The sequence below is a fragment of the Impatiens glandulifera genome, chromosome 4 (genome assembly GCF_907164915.1).
Source record: "Impatiens glandulifera chromosome 4, dImpGla2.1, whole genome shotgun sequence".
In the NCBI taxonomy this organism is placed as follows: domain Eukaryota; kingdom Viridiplantae; phylum Streptophyta; class Magnoliopsida; order Ericales; family Balsaminaceae; genus Impatiens; species Impatiens glandulifera.
This window is the reverse complement of record NC_061865.1, coordinates 55,399,964-55,417,356: the sequence shown is the minus strand read 5'-3', so window position 1 is coordinate 55,417,356 and position 17,393 is coordinate 55,399,964. Positions and strand designations below refer to the sequence as shown.

The following is a 17,393-nucleotide window of genomic DNA, read 5'->3' as shown; positions in this document are numbered from 1 at the left end:
CTGTGATCTTCTTATGATGAAACAAACTACAACAAGGCAAAAAAATAATCTACTTTTTCATTATAAAAAAGGCTGTTAATTCCAAGTGCCATAGCCAAGTCTGAACTATATCTATTGGCTAAGTATTTTGACCTTTTCTACTAATAACTATTTCCTCTTCATTAACTCTTCTAACAGCAACAGATGAAGAAGAAGATTCGCTAATCCCTTCTTCTTCTACTGATGCAACAGTCTTCTTCTTCTTCTTCACATGTTCCTCAACCGCCGTCTCCTCCTTCTTGTTGTCGGAAGCCACCTTTCTTTGATGGAAAGTCTCCTGAATCTTCGTCACCCCTTTCTCCACAGGTAGGGGTGAGCATAATATGGGTTTACCCAAACCCAACCCTAACCCAATCCCAAAATATTAATTTGGGTTGGTTAATATGGGTTGGGTTGAGTATGGGTTGGGTTGAGTATGGGTTGAGTTTAATTTGGGTTGGGTTAGTGTTACCCAAATTATCCAAATTATATAAATTTAGTTTAATTCTCTATTATTAATCTAATATAAACTAATCATCTTCCAACTTTAAGTCGAACACGTTTTTAACATGTTTAACATATTTTTCATACGTTTAACACGTTTTGCACACATCTAACACGTTTTTAATATTTTTAACACGTTTCACTTATAACATGTTTTTCACACGTTTTTCACACGTTTAACACGTTTTTCATACGTTTAACACGTTTTCACATTTTTGACACGTTTTCACGTTTTTGACACGTTTAACAAGTTTTCACGTTTTTGACACGTTTAACGCGTTTTTGACATGTTTAACAAATTTTCACACTAATAACACGTTTTTCACGTTTTTGTCACGTTGAACACGTTTTTGACATGTTTAATACGTTTAACGCGTTTTTGACAAGTTTAACACGTTTTTTACGTTTTTGGCACGTTTAACACGTTTTTAACATAACTAACACGTTAACGCGTTTTTGATAAGTTTAACATGATTTTCACATTTTTGGCACGTTTAACACGTTTTAAATATATTTAACACGTTTTTGATAAACTTAACACGATTTTCACGTTTTTGGCACGTTTAACACGTTTTTGACATTTTAACACGTTTTTGATATGTTTAACACGTTTTTCACACGTTTAACACGTTTTTAATATTTTTATCACGTTTTCACACTTAAAACATGTTTTTCACACGTTTCACACGTTTTTACGTTTTTGGCTTTAACAAGTTTTTGACATGTTAAACACGTTTTCATACTAATAACACGTTTTTGTCACGTTTAACACGTTTAACGCGTTTTTGACAAATCTAACACGTTTTTTTTACGTTTTTAGCACGTTTAACACGTTTTTAACATAACTAACACGTTAACACGTTTTTGATAAGTTTAACACGGTTTTCACGTTTTTGGCACGTTTAACACGTTTTTAACATTTTAACACGTTTTTGATATGTTTAACATGATTTCACACGTTTTTCACACGTTTAACACGTGTTTCACACATTTAATATGTTTTTCACGTTTTTGGCATGTTAAACACGTTTTTGACATATTTGACACGTTTTTCACACATTAACACATTTTTTCACATTTTGGTACGTTTAATACGTTTTTGACATGTTTAACATGTTTTTCATGTTTTTCACATTCTTAACACGTTTAACATGTTTGTAACATGTTTAATACGTTTGTAACATGTTTATCACGTTTTTGGCACGTTTAACACGTTTTTGACATTTTAACACGTTTTACACATTTAACATATTTTTGACATGTTTCACATATTTTTTTGCACGTTAACACGTTTTAATAAGTTTTAACACGTTTAACACGTTTTTGGCATTTTTGACACGTTTAATATGTTTTTCACACATTTGACATTAAACGTGTGAAAACATATTAAACGTGTCAATACTGTGAAAAACATGTTAAACGTGTGAAAAACGTGTTAAACGTATCAAAATGTGCCAAAAACAAGGAAAACGTGTTAAACGTGCCAAAAACGTGGAATATGTGTCAAAACGTGTTAAACGTGCCAAAAACGTGAAAACGTGTGAAAACATGTTAAACATGTTACAAATGTGTTAAACGTGTTAATAATGTGATAATATGAAAAACATATTAAACATGTCAAAACGTGTTAAACGTGCCAAAAACGTGAAACATGTGTCAAAATGTGTTAAATCTGTCGTAATCGTGAAAAATGTGTCAAACGTGTTAAAAATCGTGTTAAACATGTCAAAACATGAAAATAGTGTCCAACGTGTCAAATGTGTTAAACGTGTTGAATGTGTGAAAAACGTATTAAATGTGTAGAAAACGTATTAAACGTGTCGAAAACGTGAAAAACGTGTCAAAAACATGTTAAACGTCTCAAAATATGGAAAACGTGTTAAACGTGCCAAAAATGTGAAAAACATGTGAAACGTGTCAATAATGTGAAAAACGTATTAAATGTGTCGAAAACGTATTAAACGTGTCGAAAACGTGAAAAACGTGTCAAAAACATGTTAAACGTCTCAAAACGTGGAAAACGTGTTAAACGTGTCAAAACGTGTTAAACGTGTCAAAACATGTTAAACGTGCCAAAAATGTGAAAAACGTGTGAAACGTGTCAATAATATGAAAAACGTATTAAACGTGTCGAAAACGTGTTAAACGTGTCGAAAACGTGTTAAACGTGTCAAAAACGTGGAAAACGTGTTAAATGTGTCAAAACGTGCCAAAAACGTGAAAAACGTGTGAAATATGTCAAAAATGTGAAAAATATGTTAAACGTGTCAAAACGTGTTAAACGTGCCAAAAATGTGTCAAAATGTGTCAAAATGTGTTAAATGTGTCGAAAACGTGAAAAAATGTGTCAAAACGTGTCAAACGTGTTAAAAACGTGTCAAACGTGTCAAAAACGTGTTAAACATGCCAAAAACATGAAAAACGTGTTCAACGTGTCAAAAATGTGTTAACTGTGCCAAAAACGTGTAAAACGTGTCAAAACGTGTTAAACGTGTGAAAACGTATTAAAAATGTCAAAAATATGAAAAACGTGTTAAACGAATAAAAATGTGTTAAATGAGTCAAATACATGTTAAATAAAAAAATAAAAATAAAATAATTTGGGTTACCCAACCCATACTCAACCCAACCCATACCCAACCCATATTAGTAAATAATATGGGTTGAATTATGGGTTGGGTAAATTTAATTTGGGTTGAATATGAGTTGGGTAATACGGGTTGGGTTTACCCGTTTGCTCACCCCTATCCACAGGCTCAATTGCCTGATTTATGGTCAACACCACATCCTTTACAACCTACACACCATTATTAATTATACACCGTACATACATACATACATACTACATAACATCAAATCTTTCTTACATGTTGACCGCCTCCCACAACAATATCCTGAATGCTCTCTTTCACACTCGTCCCCGGGCACTTCACCTCTGTTTCTTTCTTTTCTATAACGGCCCCTTTTCCTTCTTTCTCTTTTGATGCTGCTTTTATTGTTTCTCTGGTGCTGATGATCCTTCCGTAATCAGACTGTTGCTGTTCGAGGCCTGAACGATATGGCTTCACCGGAAACACAAATATGTGAGCAACAGCCGCTACAGCCATCTACCAAAACCAACCACAATGCTTGAATCCATTAGTTACCATTTTACCAGTTTTACCTGAACCACAATAATTAATGGTGATGCTTCGGATTTCGAGAGTCGAAATAAGATTACGGAAGACATCATTGAGATGTTACAGGACCAAGAGACAATGTTAATAGGGATATGCGGAATGGGAGGGATCGGAAAGACCACGTTCGCAAATCCTTCAAAAGGTAAGCGACTCTCATAAACATTTATTTGACTTTCAAGTTATGTCGGTTAGAAATCTTGTCTTGAAAAATAACAGAAAAATATATATACATACGATGTTACAAATAAATAAAAATAAAATAAGATATACGAAGAACAATATCACCGTATTTGATGGTTGATTCGAGGCATGTGTTAAACACATTTCCCTTAAAACAGTCCACCGTCTCCCCATGTGCTAGAGCTTGTCACAGATGGCTGTCTCCCAGGGTACAACGAATCTAGTAGTGATTCAGCACCGGAATCACTACACAACGAGCTTGATAAAGTACCTGAACTATCACCGGGTTTCAACGGAAAATATCGAGCGAAGAACTCGAAGAACACTCACAAAACAAGAAGAAGGCTTTTGGAATTCTAGAGTGAGAAAGATGAAGGATGAATTATGTGTAAAATGAATAATGAATGGGTATATATTGCTGAGAATTAAACCTGTAAATAAAACCATCCAAACGTTTATTAGCAATAAATATTGCTCATTCATTTGTTAATTAATCCATAACTAATTAACATCAACCTATACGGTTGATTTGCAGAAATGCAATGTTAGACATTCAATGCTAATGCTAGCTAATTGAAGAGTCCATACGTTAGCCAATAGGCCAATTAAAGCTAAATGTTTATCCTAGCATTATGCTTTAATTTTCTAATTAGGCATTAAATATTAATTAAACAATTAATATTTAATTATAATTTGGATTAAATTCACCGTTAATTCACGTTTGAATTTGTGTGAATTTTATTTGATTTTATTTATTTACAATCTTATTTCCATTCATTAATGAAATTAGCTTAATTCCAACAATGTCCACTGTCTCGAATACTTCCCATTTCAATGCTATCCAACAAGAAGTCGCAGAGATGTTAGGGTTTTCTCTTAAGGACCTAGAGAGCAAGACTTTAAGAGCAGAACGTTTACGAAATGCAATTAGTAACAAGAAAGTTATTGTCTTGTTGGATGATGTTTGGGATGAGTTTGATTTAAATGTTTTTGGTTTTCCATTAACAAAATCAGATGTGGTTGAGTATTGCTGTAAAATTATGTATACATCTAGAAACAAAGATTTATGGTTAGGTAAACGGACCATTACCAAGAAGGAAATCGGACTTGATCTATTGTCATGTGAAGAAACTTTTAATTTATTTAAAAGAAAAGTTGATCTGCAATATGATGATATTGATTTTCATTGGAAGAATGAAAAAGCTAGAAAAATTGTTGAAGAATGTGGACGATTGCCCCTCGCGCTTGGGGTTGTAGGTGGCGCTCTCATCGAAAAAGACAAACACGTGTGGGAGAATATGTTTTATCAGTTGAGGAATCAAGGTCGAGATCAACATAAAAAAAAAGATAAACAAGGTCTTGGAAACAAGTTATCACTTTTTAAATGATCTCAATGCCCAATTATTGTTCTTGCTTTGCTGTTTATTCGGAGAAGACCAAGCATTCCTATTGAGACGTTATATCGTTATGAGGTGGGTTTGCAACTCTTCAAAGGTATAAGTGACCTAAAATGTACAAGAGTTAATGTCTACACTTCTATCGACAACCTAATAAGGAGATATTTGCTAATAAATTTTGAAGATCGACTGTACCGAAGAGAACGTGAAGTGAAAATGCACGATTTGGTAAGAGATGTTGGAATTTCAATTGCAGAACAAGAAAAGAATGGTATTCATTTTCTAAAGCCTGATGGTGTGAACCAACTGCAGAATATAGTTACTCCACGCACTAAGATGATTTATATATTGTTGCAGAAGAATGATCTAGAAGTACTTGATTCCATGGAATTTCAAAGCTCGAAATTGGAACTACTACGGTTGGATAGTTCAAGTGTTTTTGTATCAAGATTAAAATATCAGAAAATTTACTTAAAGAGACAGATAATCTCAAAGTTCTAAATATATTCGGCAGTTTCAGCAGCACCAGTGAGTTTCTACTATTTTCTTCTCTAGCCAAGTTGAAGATGTTATCCCCAGAGGTAGGGATGGCAATGGGGCGGTTCGGGGCGGGGAATGCAATTACCATCCCCGCCCCGTTTTAATTTCGGGAATTTTTTTAATATCATCCCCGCCCCGTTCGGTTTTTTTCAGTTTCGAGGAATCCCGCGGGGCACCGTTAATAATTTTTATTTTAAAAAATAAATAAATATTATACAATAAAATTATATAAATCAATTTTTTAATATAATATATTAAAATTTTATATTATTATAAAGAAATAATTTTAATACTCTTATAAAATATACTAAATAAATAAATATATTGGTGATTTAATATATTTAAGTATGTTATGGTATTCGGGCAGAATCGGGGTGAAAACGGGGTGAAATCGGGGCGGGTCGGGTCGGGGCGGGGGACACAAATACCATCCCCGCCCCATCCTCGTTCGGTTTCGGGGAAAAACCGTCCCAAACGGGGCAATTCGGTTCGGTTTTCGCGGGGTGGTTTAAAATTGCCATCCTTACCTAGAGGGATTGCATTTGGGTATGACAATCAATGTATCTTCCATTGGACATATTAAGTGTTTGGAGGTTCTTAGCCTTCGAAGTTCGTTAATACAAGTTTTGCCAACTGAAATAAGTGAGTTAACAAACTTAAGATTGTTGGATTTGTCTGAATGCAATTGTTTTATAAGTAATGGTATTCTTTCGAAGCTTACTAATCTACAAGAATTGTATATGTATGAGAGTTATCAAGATTAGAGGCTACAAAAAGAAGACGTTAACGGTGGATGATTAGAGGCTACAAAAAGAAGACGTTAACGGTGGAGACAATCATGCAGCAGGACTTGATGAGTTAAATTTGTTACATAGATTGTGGAGATTGGAATTAGATGTACCCAACATAGAACAAGTGAGAGGCGTTATGCTATTTTCTTCTTCAACATTGTTAGAACAATTAAATGGCTTACCGTTTCTAAACTTAAAATTGATGATGATGATTAATTAAGTTCATGAAAAACATATTATTAGATTATAATTTGAATTTACATGCTTAGATTAAGATTAGAGAGCTTGGTTTGAGTTTATAAATAAAATCAATTCAATATAAAGGAAAACAATATGTTGTTCATGCTGTTTTTCAACAGAAGGACAAAGACTATTGTAAAAATGAAATGAATAATTTTATATACATAGTGGCAAGAAGGTCAGACAAAGTCTTAAATAAAATATTGTGAATGATTAGTGACATTAGTTATATACATTAGTTCAAATTAACAATAGTTATTTGTATATAAGGGATGAAACGTAATATTGCCACATAATGATAAATTTAAAAGTAAATAACGTCCATTTTTTGTTTGATGGGAAAGAGTTAAGGAAGTAACTTTACTTGAACCAAAAACAAATGGACCTTCATGGGTTACTAGAATAATTAATTTCTTATCCCATTGTCTGAACATTGAGATTATTATCAAAATATTAAGATAGCAAATTGTTATACATAATCAATGGTATTAAAAAAGAGTAATGATATATACAGCACCCTTATACACCCTTATATAGTACATTTGCACATCACCTACTTCATTTAAAAAGAAAGAAAAAATATATCTTAAAAAAAATACAAGAGAGAGAAAAATATTTTTTTTTCTTTCCAAATGAGGTAGGTGATGTGCGAAAATGCTGTATAAGGGTGTATAAGGGTGTTGTATATATTATTACTCATTAAAAAAAACATCTATAAAAGAGTCTCTCTAAATAAAAATAGACAGTAGACTTAAATCTTAAACAAAATTAACACATCAGTCAAAACTAGATACACAATCAATATCATAACAAAAGGTACAAGTATTGTTATACTAAATTCAATAATTGTTTTGAATTAATATCATTTATTCTCTATGATGATTCCCTCATAAGTGTGTTTGATAGACATAATGAAGAAGTTGACACATATCATAATTCAGGTAATGAATATTCCTTCTTATAATTCAGAAAGATTAACACAATGACAGGAAATGGACTTGAAGAATAGTATATGCCAATTATTACATAAACAAATATTTTCCCTTCTCAACAGTAGAAGCCTCACACAAAGTTTATAGAATTAACGTTTTAGTTAAAATTGGCGATGTTTCTTATGCATTACATTAAAAGTGTTATAATTAATTACCTCGCATTCTGAAGTTATCTAGTTTATAAGCACCTTCAAGAACAACTACATCCCTAAATAAATAAGTCTGTAGTGAAGAAAGTCAGGAAATGAATTATCCCAACCCCTTTTGCTCATCTCAATGATTTCGGTATGTAAAGATTGTAGGAGAGACTTCTAAATTATGTTAAACAATAATGATATAAGAGGGATTATATTTCTTACTTCATCAGACAAGGCTTGGGTGATTGTAGATTAAATAAATGAGAGGAAAAAATCTACCTTAGATGAACAACAATGTAATGTACACTTCACATCTTCATTCCTTAGATCCATTTTCTACCAATTTCAGTGAAAGGGTCAGAGAAGCATGATAATTAACTCCACACCTAAGATTTCATAGATCTTTGTCTAATTTGTTAACAAGTCTCTAGTTTTGCTCAACTAAACAACCTATTACAGATCAAATATATTATGTCTGGTTATGACAACAATAAAACCACTCAAATACATGCTGTGAAAAAAAAAAGATAATAAAGTTAGTATCATTTTACATTTCATAATTGAATACGAAAAGTTAGTATCACTTTGGCTATCTCCACACATTTTTTTCTTACATTATCAATTATTCAATGGCATGTGCATGTTAAACCATACATATCTTATCTCTTCTTCACTTCATTGCTGCTGTCTGGACCAAAGACAATTTTAAATTAATAGGATAATGTTTCGATTTATAAACCATACAATATCTTATATCTTCTTCACTTCACTGTTTCTGTCTGGACAAAAGACAATTTTAAATTAATAGGATAATGGATTTTGATTTATAAACCATACAATATCTTATCTCTTCTTCAATGCACTGTTCTTGTCTGGACCAAAGATAATTATAAATAAAGAGAACAATGTAATTCAATATTAGGGCAGATAAAATAATTCAATTTCTTTTAAAAAAATGACCAATATTGACATTGAACTTTTATTTATTTATTTAGAAATGCACATAAAAAATAAATAACCGCGTTTAAAATTATTAAAGACAAAATCTCGTTTTTGTATAACTAACAACAAGGAATCTCAAATAATGAGGGTCGAAAAAAGGGTCCACAATGTGACCAAGACTTTGCAAAGTATTCAGTATACATATGTGGACCAAATATGGTTTTATTGAAATGCCATTTTTTACATCATTTCTCTTCCTTCTTCTCTAAACTTAAGAAATTAAGAATGAGAACAAGACATTGAGAAAGAGAAAAAATTTGTGGATGGAATGGAAAATGTTGGTTTCAGCATAGTAGGAATGATGGCAAAATGGATGTTTAAGCCAATTCAACGTGAACTTGGCTATCTCTTTTGCTTTAAGAGTAACATTCAAAAGCTCCAAATTCAACTAGACGAACTAAAAGCAACCAGAAACGATATACAAAGAATGGAAGATGCAGAAAAGAAGATGGGGAAAACTCTGGGTGATCGTGTCCAGTTGTGGATTGAGAAGGCAGATGGAAAAATTGTAGAGGCAGAGGGTGTTCTCAATGATAAGGCCGAGCTTAAAAAAGGATGTTTTTCCATCAAATGGTGCCCCAATCTAATTTTGCGCTTTTCTTTGGGCAGAAAGGGGAAGAAATCATCTTTGGTTCTCATCGAGCTTATTCAATCCGGTGGTCAGTTGCCACTGCCACGCACGGATCATTTCTTACCCATGCCGTCCATAAATATGCGTGACTACAACGGGGATGCATGTGATTTTGAGAGTCGAAGTAAGATTATGGAAGACGTCATTGAGATGTTACGGGACGAAGAGACAATGTTAATTGGGATATGCGGGATGGGAGGCATTGGAAAAACCACATTTGCTAAGCAAGTCCTTCAAGAGGTAAAAGACTCTTATAAACATTTATTTGACATTCAAGTTATTACTACTGTCTCTAGTAGTCCCAATTTCAATAATATCCAACAAGAAATTGTAGAGATGTTAGGGTCTTTTTCGCTTAAGGGCATAGATGGTAAGATTGCAAGAGCAAACTATTTACGAAACGCTTTTCGTAACAAAAAAGTTGTTGTCGTGTTGGATGATGTTTGGAAAAAGTTTGATTTAAATGCTTTTGGTTTTCCATTAACAAATTCAGATGTTGGGTGTTGCTGTAAAATTATTTACACATCTAGAATCCAAGGTTTATGGCCAGGTGAAAGGTCCATTACCAAGAAGGAAATCTCAATTCAACTATTGTCAAGTCAAGAAGCCTTGGATTTGTTTAAAAGAAAAGTAAATCTTCCTGATAATGATGTTGATTTCCATTGGAAGAATAGAATAGCAATGCAAATTGTTGAAGAATGTGGAGGATTGCCTCTCGCGCTTGAGGTTGTAGGAAGCGCTCTTACCGAAAAACACAAACATGAGTGGAATAATATGTTTTCTCAATTGAGGAATCGCGGTCAAGAATCACATATGGAGGAGATAAACAAGGCCTTGAAAACGAGTTATAACTTTTTAGAAGATCCAAATGCCAAATTATTGTTCTTGCTCTGCTGTTTATTCCGAGAAGACCAGAGGATTCCTGTTGAGAGGTTGTATCGTTATGCAGTGGGTTTGCAGCTCTAAAACCGATTGTAGAGACAAAATCTGCAAACCTTTGATACCAAGCACGAGGAGCTTGTTTTAAGCCGTATAAAGATTTGCGCAATAAACAAACATGGTCGGGAAAGATTTTGTCTCTAAAACCGAAAGGCTGATGCATGTAAACTGTTTCGTTGAGATTACCATGTAAAAATGCATTCTTGACGTCCATTTGGTGAATGGACCAAGACTTCGATAAAGCAATGCTCAGAACAGTTCGTATGGTGGCTGGTTTGACAACAGGACTAAAGGTTTCTTCACAATTGATTCCAATCTGCTGAGACCTGCCATCACCAACAAGACGGGCTTTATGCCTCTCAAAAGAGCCGTCAGAGTTAGTTTTATGCTTAAAAATCCACATGCATCGTATAATATCAACACCCTGAGGACGCGGAACCAAGTCCCAAGTCTTATTACTAATTAAAGCGTTAAACTCATCGTCCATGGCGGCTTTCCAATTCGGGTCTGATAAAGCTAACTTTGGGTTTTTGGGAATAGGCGATGGAGATGTGAGTGTGTTTAGATTGAAAATGCGTTTTGGACAGACAATCCCATCCATTGCGCGGGTTCGTATTGTCCGTGTTGGATTGATGATGGTTGGTGAATGATTTGGACGGTTTGGTCTTGTGGACGGGCTGGTCGTGTTTGGGTTTGGGCCTGGTGAAGTGGTGATGGGTGATGGTGGGTTTGGTGGAGTGTGTTGAGTTGATAATGGGCTCGGTAATGGAGTGTTGTTTGGTGGGGAAATGGACTCGGTGATGGGCGGGGTTTGGATGTGTATTGGGATGGTTATTGGTTCGGATTGAGATGGGTGAGTTGAGTTTGGGTTTTGGACAAGAGAAAAGGGAAATTTTGTTTCGTCAAAAATGACGTGACGAGAGATGATAAATCTTTTTGAGGCTGGGTCGTAGCATTTGTAGCCGCGATGATTAGAGGGGTATCCTAAAAAGACACAAGGGGTAGAGCGTTTATGAAGTTTGTGAATAGTGGTTGGAGGAAGAAGAGGATAGCAAAGACAACCGAAAATTTTTAGGTGAGAGTAAGAAGGAGTTCGGTTATATAGAAGTTGAGTGGGTGAGAAATTTCGAATTTGTTTATTTGGAAGAATATTTAGGAGATAAGTGGTCATTTCGAGGGCGTGATGCCAAAAATTTAACGGGAGAGAAGCATGAGTAAGCAATGTTCGAATCATGTTATTTATGGTGCGTATTTTTCTTTCTGCTTTACCATTTTGAGGAGAAGTATAGGGGCAAGAGAGGCGAAATTGTAGACCATTTTTGTCACAAAATGTACGAAATTGACTGTTGTTATATTCAGTTCCGTTGTCACATTGGATTGTTTTAATGGGCTTTTGAAATTGTGTTTGAATTTGATTTTGAAGTGTAGAGAAGACGGAGAATACTTGGGATTTGTTTCCAATTGGAAAAGTCCAAAGGAAATTTGTGTAATCATCAAGAAACAGAATATAGTATTTATGTCCATTTGTACTTAGCACAGGCGACGTCCACAAATCACTATGAATAATATCGAATGGGGAAGTAGTATAAGAGACAGAATTGGTAAATGGTAACTTAACTTGTTTACCAAAGATGCAAGACTCACAGAGTTTAGACCCTAAAACGGGCTTACAAGAAATAGAATTTGATTTATTGAGAGAATGCAAAATATCGACACCGGGGTGTCCTAATCTATTATGCCATAAATTTGACGAAATTGCAGTAAACGAAGAATTAGTTGGGGGTTTTTGGCTTTGGCTCGACAGAGAGAGTGGGTAGAGATCCCCCGAGCTATTGTTCCTCATGATAACCTTCCCCGTCTGGAAATCCTTTACAGAAAAACCAAGTGAGTCAAATTCTACAGAGACGTTGTTATCACGAGTAAACCGACGAATAGATATAAGATTTTTAATGAGTTTGGGAGCATGTAGAACATTGTTCAGAAGTAAGGGTGGTAAGGGTGGTTTTAAGTTAGTTTTACCAATACCGCGAATCGGGATTTCCTGTCCACTCCCAACAATGATATTTTTAACACAATTTAAATTAGAATAAGGCGAGAGACTACCTGAGTTGGGTGTCATGTGTGAAGTTGCTCCCGAATCCATGTACCAAGTATCGTCAGGCGGAGTAAGGGATAAAGTGTGCATCGCCTGATTGATATCGGTTGCAACGTAACTTTGGGGCTGCTGCTGGCTCGTCTCAGCCATGTAGGCCTGCTGTGGCCGAGAACCGAGTACGCCTGCTCCTGCTGTCCGAGTGTGTTGCTGCTGATAGCCAGAACCGCGCCAGGAGGCGCCTTGTTGCTGTTGACCAGATGCGTGCCAGGGGGCGCTTTGCTGCTGCGGCCAGATCTGTTGTGTCGGGTAGGGACAAGGGGGTGCTGTCCAGCCCGCAGGCGCCCACTGTGCCCATTGCTGTTGGCCAGGAGGTGCCCAGAATTGCTGCTGCTGGTGGTATGTGCGGCTGGTGTTGCGACCGCGTCCTCTGCCGCGCTGGCTGCGTCCTCGGCCCTGGCCGGCCTGTTCCTGCGCGCTAGAGGTGCCCTGCTGCTGCTGCTGGCCGGTAGCACGGGCTGATTGGCTAGAGTTGTTTCCGCGGCCTTGGCTACGATCGTCCGAGGCAATAAAAGAGGTATTTGTGTGGACGAATTCATCCTTCCTTGTTTCAACAAGGAGCAAATCAGATCTAGCATCGTAGAAAGATGGGAGAGGCTTCTTTTGACCTATTATGGTGGCGATTGTTTCGTAGTTTTCATTCAAACCCCCAAGTAGACGCAACACCAGTCGATTTTCAGAAACGGGGCAATCAACATTAGCAAGTTGATCCGCAATCATCTTCAATTCAGTGCAATAAGCACTCATGTTTGGGAAATCATTGAGACGAATTTGAGAAAACCTATTTTCAAGATACATAGCGCGAGAACCTGTGTTATCTTGAAATATATTCGCTAAACGTTCCCAAGCCTGAGCAGCCGTCATACCAGGTTTTTGGATCGTGTTTAGTAGATCCTTGGATATTGTTCCAAATATCCATTGCTTGACAAGGGCGTCAAGGCGTTTCCACAGAAGAGAGTCGGTCTCGGAAGATGTTGAAGGTGTTTCGGAGGCGTTGGGAGTTTTTGGTTTGAGATGTTCGTAAACATTGTGAATCAAGCAGTGGTTTTCGAGAAGGTCTGCCCAAGAGAGATATTCCTCGCTACCCATCTCTAGGGTGATAGGAATTATGGAGCGGAGATTGTTAACAGAGAAAGCAGAGTGGTATTGAGAAACAGACATGGTGGTGGGCGTCTGACTTTGATTGGAGGAGGAGTCTGAATTAGTAGGTGGGACAGACATTAGAAGTTTGTGCGTGAGGCAGCAAGGTGGGAGGAAGAGAAAAAAAAATTCGATTGATGATCTTGAGAGGATCTTTACTCTGATACCATGATAGAGATTAATCCCATGGTTATTATTGATAAACAATGTTACAATATATACTAGTCAAAAGACTCTTAATAAGGTAAACCACTAATCTAGGAATCTAAACAAGGTAACAAGATATATACAATATACTAATATTTCTCAATTGAGGAATCGCGGTCAAGAATCACATATGGAGGAGATAAACAAGGCCTTGAAAACGAGTTATAACTTTTTAGAAGATCCAAATGCCAAATTATTGTTCTTGCTCTGCTGTTTATTCCGAGAAGACCAGAGGATTCCTGTTGAGAGGTTGTATCGTTATGCAGTGGGTTTGCAGCTCTTCACAAATATAAATGTGGAAAACCTAAAACGTACCAAGGATTATGTCTACACCTTAGTGGACAACCTACTAAGGAGAAATTTGTTAATAAAGGTTGAAGCTCGGTATGGTGAACCTGCAGTGAAAATGCATGATTTGTTGAGAGAAGTGGGAATTTCAATTGCAAAACAAGAAAATAACGGCATTAAATTTCTCGAGTGTGATGGTGTGGACGAACTAGAACATGTCATGAGTCCAGACATTAAGATGATTTCTATATTATTCCAGAAGGATCTACAAGTCTATGAGAAGTTGGAATTTCGAGACTCAAAATTGGAACTATTACGGTTAGATAGTTCTGGGGATACAATATCAGGAAGCTTATTTCAAGGGAGGGATAATCTCACAATTCTAGATATAGTAAACTTTGGCGGCATGGTTGTTGAGTTTCCATATTTAGCTAAGTTGAAGATGTTATCTCTAGAGGGATTGAGTTTTAATATGACACCGTTATTTCTAAATCTTAAGTGCTTGGAGATCCTTAGTCTTCAATGGTTAACCGTTCAAAATTTTCCAAATGAAATAAGTGAGTTAACAAACCTAAGATTGTTGGATTTGACTGGTTGCGAGTGTTTCATAAGAAATGGTGTTCTTTCTAGGCTTACTAATCTACAAGAGTTGTATATGTGGGATAGTTTTCAAGATTGGAGACTACACAATGAAGACGTAAACGGTGGAGACAATATTGCAGCAGGGCTTGATGAGTTAAATTGCTTACATAAATTGTGGAGATTGGAACTAGAGATACCCAACATTGAACAAGTGCCGAGAGGTGTTACGCTATTTTCTTCTCCAACGTTATTAACACAATTCAAGATAAGAATTGGAGGAGGAGAATCTATTAAATTTGAAAGTGGGGAAAGACAATTGTGGTTGGAGAATGTTAAAGGCAATACCAGTTTCTTCCATGAACTTGATGTCTTAACAAAAAACGACATTACTAATTTATATATATGCGCTGATTCTGACATGTTGGACAATATGCATTTAAACAATTTCATATCATTGAAGGATGTTGTTCTTAAACAGTGTGGATCTCTTTTTCCACCATCACGGTCATCGTTAAAGACTTTTGAACTTGGGCGTTGTTTGCGGCGTATTGAACTATATGAATGCAATGAAATGACATACTTATTTTCTACATCAATATCAAGGAATCTCGTAAATCTTCAAGTTCTTGTTCTCGAAGATTGTAAAATGATGAAAGAAGTTGTTAGCTCTTTCAATGAGACAAAACAAGTCAATAAGATTAAGTTCAATGCTTTAGAAACTATTAAGATTCATGACTTGTCTCGGCTGAAATACTTTTGCAAAAGAGTAGACAATATTCATTTCCATAAACTGAAAACAATGGAGCTAAAAGGATTGAATCAATTTATCTTCCCAACCAAGGTATGATTATTACACAATTTTTAGTTATAAAAAAATGATAAATAGGTTAAATCAAGCATATAAAATTAGATATTCTATGATTGTGATTAATTTTTAATTATATTTATTGTTTTGTAGTTGGAAATACCTTGCCTGGAGGAGCTAAGTATGATATCTATTCCAAATATTAAAACTCTGTGCATGCCACCGTCATTGCAAAAGTTGAATATTGATAAGTGTGACAACTTTCAATATGTTGACTTCTCTCCTAACTTGGTGATTTCTCATCTTAAAAATGTGATCATTACAAGATGTGAAAGGTTGAAAGGAGTAGTAGGAGTAACAACTGGTGCAGGAGAGCAACGGAAAAAATCAATTGAATTCACTAATTTGTCAACATTGAAACTTGAATCCTTGGACAAACTCGCGAGTTTTGTCATCGATGTCAACAATTTGGATGACAAAGATGAAAAGTCACCAAGTGCACTATTTTATCACAATGATTATCAGGTAAGAGTGAAAAATAGTAAGTGAAATTGTGTTCTTAAGTTTAGGTTTAGTAGTACTGTAGTATAATTAACTTCTAATAATAAAAAGTTATAATTTATAGAAATATATATGTATATGAAGAGGATCTTATACATACATAAGGGAACTAATTATTAGTAAATGTAAAAAAGTAATGATTTATTACACATTAGGATGATGATTAGGTAACTATGGTAAGTGTATGTATCATTGTGATTAATTTTTAATTATATTTATTATTTTGTAGTTGGAAATACCTTGCCTGGAGGAGCTAAGTATGATATCTATTCCAAATATTAAAACTCTGTGCATGCCACCGTCATTGCAAAAGTTGAATATTGATAAGTGTGACAACTTTCAATATGTTGACTTCTCTCCTAACTTGGTGATTTCTCATCTTAAAAATGTGATCATTACAAGATGTAAAAGGTTGAAAGGGGTAGTAGGAGTAACAACTGGTGCAGGAGAGCAACGGAAAAAATCAATTGAATTTCCTAATTTGTCAATATTGAAACTTGAATCCTTGGACAAACTCGCGAGTTTTGTCATCGACGTCAACAATTTGGATGACAAAAATGAAAAGTCTCAAAGTGCACTATTTTATCACAATAATTATCAGGTAACAATGAAAATAATTTTAAATTTAGTAGTGTAGTATAATTAACTTATAATAATAAAAAGTTATAATGCAGGTCTGGTTTCCTTGCTTAGCATTGTTGGTTATACAGGAATTGCCAAAGATAAATTATATAATAGGAAGGAAAGAGAGACTTGGACATGATCATCCTGATATAGAAGAAAGGGAAATTCAACCAGGCATATTATTATTCCCTAATTTGAAGATATTGATTCTCCAGAATTTAGGCGAACTCTTGAGTTTTGTTGGAGTGATGAACAATATGGATAACAATTGCAAAAATCAAAATGCACTCTTTCATCTTGATGATGAGGTAACTTTTGTATGCGTATATTATTATATATATAAAATGAAGTATTGTGTATTATAAGTAAGGTAAATAAAAAATGATTATAATATGTATATATGAGATTTGATGTATAATTATATCTGAAATGAATAAATATATTTTGTATGCAGGTCTCATTTCCTTGTTTATATAAGTTGAAA

At 35.1% G+C, this 17,393-nt stretch overlaps 3 protein-coding genes across 3 annotated transcripts; 2 read left to right on the top strand and 1 right to left on the bottom strand.

Annotated features, from left to right (window-relative positions):
• Positions 1-118: 118 nt before the first annotated feature.
• LOC124935443 (protein LAZ1 homolog 2-like) lies at positions 119-5,784 on the bottom strand. The gene is made up of 4 exons (XM_047475876.1): positions 5,474-5,784; positions 3,390-3,629; positions 3,253-3,319; positions 119-333 (listed from the first exon to the last, which is right to left on the bottom strand). The coding sequence occupies exons 2-4, from the start codon at positions 3,627-3,629 to the stop codon at positions 119-121; spliced, it is 522 nt and encodes a 173-aa protein (XP_047331832.1). The 5' UTR covers positions 5,474-5,784.
• On the top strand, positions 4,685-5,269 carry LOC124935442 (probable disease resistance protein At1g15890). Its single transcript, XM_047475875.1, has one exon. It carries the CDS (start codon positions 4,685-4,687, stop codon positions 5,267-5,269), a length of 585 nt encoding a protein of 194 aa, XP_047331831.1.
• A 3,379-nt stretch (positions 5,785-9,163) lies between the features above and the next one.
• LOC124933917 (disease resistance protein UNI-like) lies at positions 9,164-17,220 on the top strand. Its single transcript, XM_047474361.1, has 4 exons — positions 9,164-10,433; positions 14,189-15,760; positions 15,878-16,249; positions 16,515-17,220. Exons 1-4 carry the CDS (start codon positions 9,249-9,251, stop codon positions 16,920-16,922), a joined length of 3,537 nt encoding a protein of 1,178 aa, XP_047330317.1. The 5' UTR covers positions 9,164-9,248; the 3' UTR covers positions 16,923-17,220.
• The last annotated feature ends 173 nt before the right edge of the window (positions 17,221-17,393 follow it).